Source organism: Gallinula chloropus (assembly GCF_964237585.1).
Source record: "Gallinula chloropus genome assembly, chromosome: 17".
NCBI classification, from domain to species: domain Eukaryota; kingdom Metazoa; phylum Chordata; class Aves; order Gruiformes; family Rallidae; genus Gallinula; species Gallinula chloropus.
Window position 1 is genome coordinate 12827464 of NC_140102.1, and position 13626 is coordinate 12841089.

The 13626-nt window shown below is 48.4% G+C and overlaps 1 protein-coding gene across 1 annotated transcript in view; it reads right to left on the reverse strand.

The window, feature by feature from the left end:
• Positions 1-5747: 5747 nt before the first annotated feature.
• Positions 5748-13626, reverse strand: part of TBX5 (T-box transcription factor 5) — a gene marked incomplete at its 3' end in the record, with an annotated part of 39665 nt that continues 31786 nt past the window's right edge. The window contains exon 9 of the mRNA XM_084271943.1: positions 5748-6331. Coding sequence (XP_084128069.1) covers positions 5748-6331 — 584 coding nt within the window. The remainder of the gene's footprint in view (positions 6332-13626) is intronic.

Here is a 13626-nt window from a genome sequence, read left to right on the forward strand (position 1 = left end):
AGTAGAAGACATGGGAGCTGCAGGTGTGGTGGGTTCCAGGTGAAATGAGTCAGTCCCTTGCTCAGCTTGAGAAATTTCCTTTGGCATTTCAAAAGAGTGAAATCTCCTAAATGTAAACAAAATATTTCACCTTTTGGGGTCTAGGAATTTATTCCAGGCCCTTTCTGAACCCTTTCCATTCACTTAAAACTTTGAAATGTTTATTACTCAAAAAAAAAATGCAGAAAATGCATTCACTTTTCCAGCAAGAGCCCCTCCCAAAATCAAAAGGAGCTGAATAGGTTTTGTCTGGTGATGAGTTCTAGTCCCACCTCCAGACAAGTAATTTCTTTCCTCTGCCTTGCTTTCCTCAGTAGTAAAATTCCCAACTTTATTATATATTCTAAAAACCAACAAAAAGGAAAAAATAAGAGGAGGAGGGAAAAGAAAAAAAAACCCAAACCAACCTCTCAGAATCCTTTGAGAATCAAATATAATCACAGGACTCCAGGAACTGGAAACTTCAAGAGAAGAGGGAAAAGAAAAAAAAAACCAGAAACACTTCAGCAAATCACAGGAGACCCATCATAAAATTGTCAGGGTTGGCAGCACCATAAAATCTATGATATTGTGGGCTGGATTTATGAGCAAGGATCCTGAGGCTTTGGGATATTTTTTCCCCTCAGCCCTCGAGGCACAAAGGCTGTTTTCAGCCCCGGGAAGCAGAGGGAGAGGACGGCTCTGTCCCCAGAGCGTAGCCTGGACCAGCACCGAGAAGGAGAGGGGTGACAATGACCTTGTCCCTAAAAGAAAAACCTCACCAATGCATGTTTGGAGCTGCTGATCCCAGCAGGTACCACAGCGGGGGGGAAAGTCACCTCCCAAAACCACCCAGCATCCTGGCTGCTGAAACTAGAAACGTGGAGGTGAGCTGATAGGGACAAACAAAGGGCTCTCTGTGTCCACTCAGGGCATCTGCAGCCTCCCCAGGTACAAGCCACGGGGACTGTGGGGAGTATTTTAGCCCAGGAAGGCAGCTGAAAAAACAGCATTGTGACCACAGCCTGGGAATTCATGTTCCTTCTTTACAAGATGTTTTTAGCAGAGGTTGGGTTTCCTTCTCCCCTTGAAGGAATTGTACAACCTCAACTTATTTATGATGGCTCTTATATAAAACCCTGGTCGTCTTCTGCCTGGTGATTTTTCTCAGCTACTTTCCATACTGCTAGAGCAGTGAGCTTGCTCCAAGGCTGTCACCAAAAGGTTTATGGTCAGGAAGGTCCTCTGCCCACAAGGAGGATGGTGGACCACCATTGCCTTCTCCACCCTCTACACCAGCCCTCCTCTTCTACTAGCTCGGCAGGGCATCCTCCCTTGGTGCCCAAGCTCCCTCCTTGCCTGGGAACATGCTTCACCATTCAGGTCACTTCCCAGGAAGGGACCAGGACACTTCTACCATCTCTGTCCCCAGGCCCATGACAGAAGCATGGCAGGTCCAATCCAGCCCAGCCCAGCCCCAGCCCCCCCACTCCCCCCGCACATTCAGTGATGTCTGTGGAACTGGGAAGCCACCAGACAATGCTGAGGATTTTTATGGCTCCTGGGACTTGCAAGCAAGAAGGGAAAGGCTGGTGGTGGCCACATTGTGTTCCCTTGTACCATGCTGGGATGGGCTCCTTCAAGTTCCAAGGCCTCCTACGGATAAATTACCAGTTTAGCTCTGAATAGGGTGAATTTTGCACCCTCATTTTGTTTCACTGATGGTAACTCCTATTTATGTATTTTTTCCCTTTTTTTTTTGTTTGTTTATTGCTATCATTATCATACTCTGCTAAGGAGTAAGTCCATAAGAAGATAAATTAAGGAAGTCACTTCAGGTTCTTTGCAACATAAAAATCACAACCAAAGGGAGAGAACATCCTCCCTCCTTGACAGCTCCAGGTGTGTTTTGGACTGGTTGGGAAGAAGTACAAGCTGTTTCTCCAGGCTCAACACAGACCAGGCACTTTCACATCCTGGCTGGGAGTCACCATGGGCTTTTGAACAAGTCCCCTTTTCCTTTCACATCCTACCTGACTCCTCACAGTTCAACTCAATCAAACAGAAGAACAGACTGTGCTCACATGACACAATGGGGCTCCATCAGGGCTAAAGCCCAGAAACTCCACATTGAAGCAGTAGCCAATGACAAACTCTTCAAGAGGAGGAGGAGAAGGCTCTATCACATCCTCCCACCCACTTTTGCCTCCATCCCAGACACTGCCGGTGTGACAGGTCCATCCTCCTGCCACTGATGGCCTCCTTGCTCCTCATGCCAACATAGCCCACCAAGTCTGCATCCTTAGGGAGCTACCTGGATTTTCAGCAGCTGAACCCCAGCAATCAGAGCCCACCACGGCATCACAGGGAACACCAAAGAGCCTCAGCAGTTCCCTGAAGAGCTGAAAAACCAATGAGAGGAACTCAGAGCAAATTGAAAGCTTGAGGCTTTCCTTCCAATGCCTGAGAAATAATTTACCATGTGGGTTTAGTGTCCTCAGTGCTCTTTGGGATGCATAGCCCACATTTCTGGTAAGACCTCTTTACTTACAGAGTAACCACTGGCCATCTAATTACACGTAAATTACCATATAGTGATAAGATGATTACAAGATTAGCAGTGGGATAACAAAGCCTGGAAAGCACAATGTAATTGACAGCTAAATACAGTGTAATTTTTTATTCCTTAACTCAAAACACAATTTACTCAGTCATTAATCTTGGGACAACTGCATGTAGTGTAGGAACAGCTTGTGATTTACTGAGCAGCACAACATTTGAGCATTTCCCTGGGGGTGTCCATGAAGACAAACTGTTTTGCACATTACTTGAGGTCCCAGCCATGGTGCCTGCACCTCCTTCTGCCTGCACGTGTGGCCAATACCCAGACCAAGCTCCCAGCACAGCATTGTGGCTGGGTCTCACCCAACATTTGTGAAAACCAGTTGTTGCAAACAGAAACCAGTAGAAACAGAGGCAGCCAGAGGAAGGAAGCTGCGTTTTAGCCAGTAGATCCCATCCCTGGGATAGCCCCAGCAGATGCCACTCACCCCTCCCCTCCCAGGTCCCACCTGCCATGGGACAACTCAGCAGGAGCATCACCTGCAAAGGGGTTCTACTAGTCCAACTCACTGTCTGTCCCTTTGCGAGGTGTCCCTAGCTCTCTGGTGCACAGGAGGACACCAAGACTGCTGGCCATGTGTTGGCCAGGTGAGCTGCTGATGGTGGGGCAGGCTGGGGCCACCACCCTGGTTCGTTCTCAGGACCTGGCTATGCTCCCTGGGGTTCCGTGCTCACTGACCACATGGAGAAGACCTTTCTTGGATACCATCTCTTTATTTCTCTGGATTGTCTCATAATCTCCAATCCACAAAGTGTCCAGCATCCCCCTCCTTTTCTGAGGCTGGGACACAGCCCCACACACCACCCCCATCCCCACCCCCTCCCATATGAGATTTCCCCCTTTGATACCTCCTGCCTGGGAACAGGGGGCAGCTCTGCCTCCACGAGAGCTTCCTGGTGTCACCCCAGCACCCACCTGGATTCCCAAAGCTTCTAAATCTGCCTCAATAGGAAAGAAAGCATATCCCATGGGAACCTGATTGCCTTGGGGACAGGTTGGGTGGGAAGAACCCAGGGGACATGTAGCAGACAAACACACAATGAGCCCCCAGCACAGTGATCTCCCATTCAGCCCCTCACTGCCTAACAGCCTTCTCCACTGGGATGCTGTACCTCCCATGCTACACCAGAAATAAATAAAAGTTACACTTATGGACATCAAACAGATGGAAAGGACCAAAAAACCTCAAAACAACCCCCCAAAAAATTAAAAATAGGTGGGCAGGTCCCTTGCTGTTGAGAGCACGTGGTATTTATTAGACATAAATTGGCACACAGGAGTAGGAAAGCATAGCTAGGTAGGGATTATGTTCTTCTTCTTGGCTACATGGCTTTGGATACCTGTCTGCAATCCCTCCCACGCACCCACCAGCATTCCCATGCATTCTCAGCTGCTGACACACAGGTATCCCTCTTTCGTCAATTAGAATGGCTTTTAATTAAAAATATATATGTAAATTATATAGAGTGTGCACAGCTTGGAGAGGGGGGGAAAATAAAGAAGAGCAAGGAAACTTCTGCTTCCATAAACCTTTTAACCCTGTGAATCAGGTGCTTTGCCAGCTTTGTGACATACCATGAGTCATTTGAAATCTCATGTGTAAATAAATAGTACCAGGAACTTTTACACCTGAACAAGGCTGCAGCAGACATTTTTACTTACACACACACTTGCTTTCTCTTCTTACCTCCCCTGCCCCCAGCCTCTCATGATCATTTTCTGCTCCTTTTAAACACATTTCCTCAGTATCTCACTTAACATATCCTTTCAGTTTGGGTTTTTTTCTTTTTTTGAGAGGAAGAAAAAGAATACACAATAAAATGAAAGTCCAGGGTTGCAAACAAGCGTCATCATCATTTTTATGAGCAAACCTTTTCCTTTCACTGTCCTTCTCCCCCCACCTTTTCCTCCCCCTCGCAGCTGGCTCAAAGCCTCACCTTCTGCATGCTGGTAAAGATTTGGCAGAACTGGGAAAGACCAGGAGATGAGAGAGAGAGAGAAAGAGAGAGAGAGAGAGAAAGAGAGAGAGAGAGAGAAAGAGAGAGAGAGAGAGAAAGAGAGAGAGAGAGAGAGAAAGAGAGAGAGAGAGAGAGAAAGAGAGAGAGAGAGAAAGAGAGAGGGAGAGAGAAAGAGAGAGGGAGAGAGAAAGAGAGAGAGAGAAAGAGAGAGAGAGAGAAAGAGAGAGAGAGAGAAAGAGAGAGAGAGAGAAAGAGAGAGAGAGAAAGAGAGAGAGAGAAAGAGAGAGAGAGAAAGAGAGAGAGAGAAAGAGAGAAAGAGAGAGAGAGAAAGAAAGAGAAAGAGAGAAAGAAAGAGCAGAAGAATGACATGCAAGTGGGAAAGGAGATGAGTTTACAGGGCTGGTTCCTGCAGAGATGCGTTCCGGGGTGTTTGTAAGGAAAGCCGGCACTTTGCAGGGACTGAATCACTCGTGGCACAATGCCTGGGAGAGGTAGGTACCTGCTTTTCTGATCTGTGGGTTCATCAAACCTCTTTCTGTTGAAAAGTAACAATGAAATTAAAGAAAAAATAAAATAGAAAAAGAAGCACCACTCCAAACTCTACCCTCAGTAGAAAGGGCCGCTGTCTTTTTTTCCGAGAGAATGGAAAGAAAATATATATATATTATTATTTATTATATAACATTGTCAACATCAACACCACAAAAAAAAAAGTAACATCCTAGTTGTTTTCGTTCAAGCACTCTGACTGTGTTGAGAAAGGCAGCAGGAGTTTGGTGTCTCTTGGAGGATAAAAAGAGCAGGAGGGCAGAGGAGGGGGGGATGAGGGCTCAGGGCTGGCGGTGGCAGCAACACAACCTGGGAGGGGGGGGGACGGTGGCAGGGGGGAAGTGTGCCCATCTGTTGATTTTTCTTTTGAAACAAAAGTTGGGGAGGGGGGAGCAAGTCACCACGAGGCCGATGACTGTTTCCTCCGTGTTTCCATCAGTGTCTGTCCCTCCTGAGTGCTACCGGTGAACATTCACTTAAAGGAGTCTTGCAAAACACTCTCACTTTTATTATCGACAGGGTATTTTTTTTTTTCCCCTCTTCCCATTGTTTCCCTCCCCACCCCCACCATGGCTAATTGTGCTTTCCTGACCGCCTCGTTAGCTGTTCTCACTCCACTCTGGCACCATACCCACACCATGGACCGAGTGGTACTGGTGGGGCGAAAGGGTTCGAGGCACGCCGTGGGGATACAGGAACTCTGCGGGCTGTAAGCTGCTGGGGGGGGACTGGATGCCGGTTTGAGGTCCACACTGCCGGACGATGGGTTGGTGGGAAACCGAAGTTTGGTGCTGAAACATGCTATGGGTATCTCCTAGTTGGGGAGAGGTATGGTTGGCCACGCTGCTGAGCCGGGGCATCAGCGGCCCCGAGGTGAAGTGGGCAGAGAAATGCTGGTAGGGTAACCTGTCCATCGGCTGCATGGCAGACACTGTGCAACTGCTGTAGGACGGCACGCTCGGCCACGTGTTGCAGCTGATGTCTTCTAGGCTGGGCACGGGGTCCGTGGGGGGAGCAGAGCTGGCATACATACATGCTTGGCGCTGGGCTGATTCAGTCCTGTATGAAGTGTTCAGTCCCTGCTGCTGGGGGTAACTGGACCTGTAGAAAGGATCCTCTTCTGCCGGAGAAGTTTCCATGTAGGGCTTCTTGTAGGGATGCTCGGTGGTGGAACATTCCTCATCTGTTGGGAGAGAAAACTGGTAGTGAACAACAATACTGTGCCCTCAGCTGAACACACACCTCCCCCATGATCCTCGTTTTACCAAGGACACAGCCTGCACAGAGGCAATACAGACACTTCTCTCAGCTCTATCAGTATAAACTCAGATCCTGCCCCTGGAATCGATCCCAATCAATCCTGCTGAAGCCAAGCCTTGCACTTGGGCCTGTCTGCTGCACTGGGGAAGGGATTAACTAGGAGGTCTCTGAGGAAAAGCAAGATATGTGATGTTGGAGGGATCCTGAGGTCTAGCTTGCTCGGTGATACCCCATGCACACCCCCACAGCACCAAGCTCCTTGTCTCCTCTCTTCTTCCAGAAGAGTAACGTCTGCCTGCGGACACAGGGCACCTAGCAGAGGTTCCCCACTCCCAACTGAGAGGCTCTGAGCTGATGCTGTTAACTAAAAGCCTTTACAATTACATGTTTTCACAATAAATGAGACAAAAATGGAGATCACAATAAAAATCCCCACAGGAGAGCGCCAGCAATGGCACAGTTGAAACAATCAGATTTGGAGTTTTACAGCTCCAGCCTTTAGCTGTGCCAAGGGATTGGGCACATAAATCGACACAGGGCTGAGTGCTGGAGCCAAGTGCCACAACAAAAGTGAATTTCACAGTTAGGAACAACGAGGGGCAGCGTGCAGAGCCCTTTGTTTCCTGCAGCATCCCAGGCCAACAGAGGGAAGAGATAAACAATTTAGGTGAAATCTCTAGGGTGAAGCAAAATGAATAAATGAATATGCACTTATTTATTCATCCGCAGGGTCATCAAATGAAATCCAGCTCTGCTGGAATGGATGGCGAAGTTCCCAGGGACAAGCACTTCACCAAGAGATTTTAAGGACAGTGAGGCAAGGGAAGGGGAGCTTGTTCTGACCCAGATTAACTTTGCTGCTGCTGCTGCTTCAAGAACACAATACCTGGCACGGGCAGAAAAATGCCTCACTTCTCTTAAAGCCCCCACGGCTGCATCTCTTCAACAGGGCCACCATTTGAAAGATTACTGCAAGAAACAGCCCTTTTGAAAGCTTTCCCAACCAATATATTTTGAGCTGCAGTTTTTGTTCACCCCAAAAAATACAAAGGGGTAAAAAAATCCCCAAAATAAAAAAAAAAAACCTAAAACAAAACACCACACACCACAAGCCACAGTTCCACAAAAAGAGGACTAAAAGAACCTTCCCCCTAAGAAGGACTTGCCAAAACACAGATATCCTTGCTTCTGGGCTGCTCCAACACGAGTGCTCATGCTTTACCTTCAGGAGGTGCAGATGGGCAGTGCAGGCACCTTTTGTCTCTTGTAAGCAACCCAGCATACCCTTATTACTACAAAGAGCCTTGTGCTTTCTCCTGGAAGGAGAACCCACCCTGCTTGTAAAATAACCCATCACTCCCACTCAGGTGCTGACCAGGTCCAGCTGGAACAACTGCTGATGCTGGTCTCCTGGGACCAACAACTCCAGACATCATCAGATGCTGAGGTGCACACCACAGGGACTTTCCCCTTGGTGTCCTCAGCCTTCATAGCAGCAGCCAGCCGTAAATTCAGCTGGAGATCCACAGTCCCATTTCATGCTTTCTTCCTAACAGCAAACCCTGGCTCCTTAGTGCCAGCCCTGATAGTCGAGTTATCTCCCTCCTCTGCCTCCTCTTGCAGCAGGATGGGACAAGTGAGCTGTGCAATCACACCTTTAAAACAGCTGAAATTGGAAGTGGGCAGATGCAAAGCACATCAGTCTCCCCAGTCCCGATGAGGTTTGGTTTATAGAGGAGCAGCAGAGGGGATGTCATCCCCCAAAGGATAAAAGCTGGAAGCGGGGGTTTAAGCTCCCTCCTCATGGGTCTATCTCAGGAGGTAGGCTGGGAAGAGCAGCCTGAGCTCAAGCTTTTACAGACAGCTCAGAAGTTTTGGATCCCTAACCGACCGCTGAGTAATAAGAACACTAGGGTGGAAAAACAATGGCTTGTAAAACGAAGCATTGTTCTGCTAATAAAGTTTTCAGCATTAAACCGCGTTACTCTGCTGGCATCAGAAACCACTGGCTGGGGTTTGACTGTTTATTTTATTTAATTTTTTTCTATTTTTTTTAAATATACAACACAAAATAGTCCAACTCTGGTTTTCTGTTGCGTAAAAGTGTGCCTGGCTCACAACCCGAGGATGCTGACTTTTCCATCTAGCCTGGACATTTCTCTGCCTGCCAGAGCCCAGCTGAGCAGAGCCCCAGTTATGCATCTCCCAGAACTCAGCACAGGTGAAGAGACAAAACCAAAACCCACCAGAAGTTCAGTAGGAACCCTGTGGGTACCCTCTCCTCTTCTGTAAACTCTTGCTATCGCTCAGTTGGCCTTTCTAGAGCCAGGCTCACTGATGTTGTGTGTAGAAAGGGTACCATCACTCTGTGTTTTAAGCAGTGTAAGGACACCTTACTCATCTCCAAAGATGAGGTGGCCGCTGATGAAGGGTTACAGCCTATCCTAACAGCTTCTGCCTACCCTCAGGCCTCTCAGCCCGATGATTTTCCCATCTATGTAACCTGAAAGTGCCAAAGAGGAAAGAGAACCACCCATTGTCATCATCAGATGGGATGATGCAGATCAGAGATCCTCAGCTGGTGAAGTTACTCTGGTCCCAACTCTCTGATCAGACTTGACATTGTCCCACCACTCCTCACAGAGGAGACAGGTGCCAGTGTGAGCAGGCAAAGTGCATCACCGTGGTGAGCAGAGCAGATGTGCAGGTGGGAAGGGGACATCTTCAAGTAAGAGAATGGCAAAAGGAGGACAAGTCAAACAGCGTTCTCATGCAATGCTGGAAGCAGCAGTTTGAAGTCAACCCCACCTGCTCTGGAGACTGGATGCTACACCTCAAGGCCATAATCCTCTCCCTGGAGGTCCTCTCACCTCCTCAGCATCAGTGTAAGCAGAACACAGGAGATACCTGGGTTTGATTTTTAATGTTGGTTCCCTGATAGCACTTCATTGTCCTTTTCCTGTTGCCACTGAGTCCAAGGAGGTGCCGGGCACCCTTGGGAGATGCTAACCGTCCTCCACATTTGTTGCTATTTTTGGAAGCAGAGTGTGGTGATTGGCTCCTGTGACCAGCCCCTCGATACTGGGCAAACCTCAAAAAGCAAAAGGTTCTTCAAAGCTGGGGAAGCTGCCAGCACTTGGGAGAAGCTGCTCCGAAGTGGATACAAGGAAAACTGAGCCTGCAGAATGGGGTGGAAACTGGCTCCCTCACAAGGAATTTCATGATCTATCTAATGATGGAGCTTGAGCGAGAGCGTAAGTAGTTCCAAGGTTTCCAGTATTTACTACTTCCAGCTGGGCTGTAAATACCACACAAATGGCTTTTTAAATGGAATTTCCACAATTCCAAGACCAGGACCATCCAGAATGAAACACAAACATGTAAAATCACTGGGCCCACCTCTTCCCCTGGTGTAAATCAGGAGAGCTCCTTTCTAATTCATGACAATCAGCTCCCCGGGAACAGAAGACAATGGAGAACAGGACTCCATTGTTTTAGCTTTTAAAGCTCACCCACACTTCCGGGGCATTACAGTAGGTTCATCCCAACTTTGTGAGGGAAACACAATGGGTGATTATCGCTAACGCTGTTGTTTTATCCAGTCTGGATTCTAGCATGAATCTAGCTTGAGCCCAAATGGCCAATCACAGTGTGTGAGGCTGGCAAGGGCTGACAAGGAAGAAAAGGAAAAGGCAGATTCCAACCAAAGGAACATCCCTGAAGGGCAGATGTGCATCCTGGTTTGTGAAACCAGAGACACACTGGGTATTTCAGCAATCACACGGTTTGCAACTCAGCCATGCTGCATTGCAGGGGAAGACGGCTGAAAGGCTTGTGGGGCAAAGATAATCCACCAGTGAAAGCTGGAAGCTCTTCCAGAGGCAGGGAGTTGCCAGCACTGGCTGCAGCAGCACAGGAGGCTCCTCCTGATGGGAGAGGGGGATGCTTACATGTAGTCCCTGAAATTACAGTGACACAAGCAATGTGGCTGCATGGCAAAAGCTGGGTGCACACCAGCCCCCCCACCACACAGGCAGGCTCTTCTTCACCCTCAGTGTCCCACCTTGCTCTGGGTTCCACTGCATCTACCCACACTGCCTTGATGAACTCATTGCATCTAACATCAGCAGGGCAAGCTGCATGTCCTCCAAGATGACATCCCAAACCTGACTTTCATCCTACAGGTTCTTCGAGTAAAAGGAAAGTTGGGTGGGATGAGGAAGAAATCAGTTCAGCCAATGAAGAGGTCTATCCAGCCCAACTGTGCTTGTCCTTGAGAAGGCAGAAAAGCATTGCTGTTTCTCTACCTCCTCAGCAGAGGAGGAAGGAGATGAAAGATATATTCTTCCCCACGAGCAGGGTCACATCCAAGCTAGAGGGCTGAAGGATACAGTCCTCACTGGCTGAAGCCAGTGGATTCTGCCACATCCCTCTTCTCCCTCAGAGTGCCAACATGACAACTTTTATAACCTCCCCAGGGAGAGGCTGTTCCAGTCACCTCCTGTTCAGCATCACAAGCATCCCAGAAATCTGCCAAGTGGTTGAGATTGTGTAAGGCTGGGAGGGAGCAGAGGTTTGGAGAGATGGCTTTTTAGTTCACAGGAAGTCTGAGGGAGAGGATAACACAAGGGAAAATGAGCCTCAATACCCTAATTGGGACGTGGGGCTAAAATGAAAGACAGAAAGCAAGCTGGCTGCTGGTAAGTCCTTCTGGGCTTCCCCGAACACAACAATGAGAGAGGGAGAGGTGGAGAACAACCAGAAAAAAGGCAAAGCTCCAACCGGTCTTTATTGCGGCTTAAAAATCCACATCAAGAACTGAGGTCACTCCTTGGTAAGATACACGATTGGAATTAATGCATCCTCTCAAGACCAGTGACTGTGTGAAATGCCATAAGCAATCTCAGGGTGGAGCTGGGATACAATGTGGGACACTTCTCACCTCAAGGACTGCCATTCCCCAGTGTTCAGAAGGTACCTGGAGCAGCAACCCCACTGCACCATGCTGGGGTCACTCCCAGTGCTGCAAGCCTGGACTCCCACCTGTGCACCAGGAACTGCCTGGTTCAGGGCTCTGGGACAGGTCCTTCCTTCCTCACCCAGAGGAGAATCAGCTCCCTGAAACAGAGGAGCCTTCAGAGATAACATCCCCTCACAGCCCTGCTGCTCTTCCTTAATGTAACTCCATATCAGATCTCCAGAGCAAATCCATCTTGACTTGACAGCTAAGAACAACACTGTCAACCACAGAGCTAAACCTTTGTCTTGGGTCACCAAGGAAGCAGAAGGTGAATAAGGTGCCTCTGAGTTGCTCAAATACAGACCTATTCTTAACTGAGCCTGAACCAAGGCTTGACCTCCTGATTAAAAAGGATACAGAGAAGCATCATGAGATGTCAAAGCTAGAAGGAGCTTTATCAGAGAGGCTCTCTTGGAAAATGGTGGTGTTATTTTTTAGGGAAGATACAGACAACAGCTGGTCTCAAACCCAGTTGAGTTGCCCCTGCAAGCACTTTTCCACAACCACAGCCTTGCAAGAAGGGAATTACCCGCTTGAGATAAATCCTAAACTGATCAAGTCATCAATGTTGATGATCCAATGAAGTCAATAAAACTTCCAGTCCAGAAAATGAACAGGAGGTATTAGGAATAAACACACTCTTGCCTTCACACTTTTTTAGATGGTGGGGCTTCTTACAAATTATGCAGAAAAGTAAGAAAGTGGGAGAGCTGTGAGGGAAAGCTGAATATCACCCTTAGAAAGGGGAGACTGGAAAAGGAAGAAAAAGAGGAGAATCACCAGTAAGGTTGTTTTCCCAGGTTTAATAAAGATCCTTTCTCCATGCTAGAAAAGAGTGCACGCTCGGTCCGAGTTTGAGATGAAACCTTGGATCCCATTCTGATTTATCTGAGCAGAACTGCTCATCTCTGGTGACTTCTTTTTATTTTTAATTAATTTCACTTTGCAGAGAGCTGCTTGGCAGCTTACGTTGGCTCTCTGTTTCCCATTAACTTTGTGTTTCTTTTCTTTAAGCCCCGGTGGCTGTTTTCGATTTACTAGATGCATAGAGAGGGGGGAAAAGGCAGGGAGGAAGGCGAGACCCGGGGTACTGAGACATAAGGCTTCACGGAAGAAGCCGGTGGTATCGGACAGGACACTGCTTCTCTTTGATTAAAGCATTTGGCGGCTTTGATAAAAGGCCCTTAACTGCTTGTGCCACTCAGGCCATCGTACAGATAATGAGGGGCCATCAGCCGTACAGACAAGGACTCCTCTGCCAGTCTCCTGCACTTCTGCAAGGGCCACGCAGGCCAAAAGGGGCCATGGAGCTTATTACGGGGCAGATAGTCGTCTCTTTTGTGACAATAAGAGGAAGTGAGATAATTGGGGGATTGAGGGAAACCACCCATGGAGACACCACTTAGCGGGAATCCCAAAACTGGAAGGAAACCTCTGTTGATTCCTTATCGCCTTACAATGCGGAGGCGAATGATGAATTGCCCTGCGGTGCGGGGACACGCAGCAGTCGGAGATTGTCCAAAGGGTTTGTTGCCATTTGGGATGGCTTGTTTTGCTTAGGTTTTGCAAAGGGGAAGAGGAGCAGTGAAAGCTCAGCTCCCAGGGCAAAGGAGCACCCAGGACAGATCACAGGCTGAGGGATGCCAAAGGCAAACGCCATCTGCCTTTCCATCGCCAGCAGCGGGGCTTTGCGACAACCCAGTTGCATCCCAGCACCTCACACCCACAGTCCCATGCTGTCATGGGGGTAACAAGGGTTGCACCCCTACCTCTGACTGTAGGGAACACTCTGGGAGGCCACTGCAAATCCTTGTTCCCTACCTTACAGCTAGCTCAAGGCTAGCATCACCGTTTCCAACACTCTGGAAGAGTCAGAGAGTGACGCCTCCACTTCCCACTGCTTAGCTCAGCCTCAGGGAAATATTAAGATTTCTCAAGGGTCTTTTTTGTTTTACATATATACTGATACACAACACACGTGATGCTACAACACTCAGGGGTTTCACCAAGGATGGGAGAGAGATTTCCTCTGCCCTCCTGTCTCATCTGCCAGCACTTCCCAGCATCCGCTACCTTAGACTGTGTGTCTACACAGCACATCCCAGCGCCCCAGGGGTTACGTTACTAAAAATAATGACATGTGGCTGACTGATAGGACTGCAGGAAGGGATCCACTGTGGGGAGAGGCTATGGGGCTG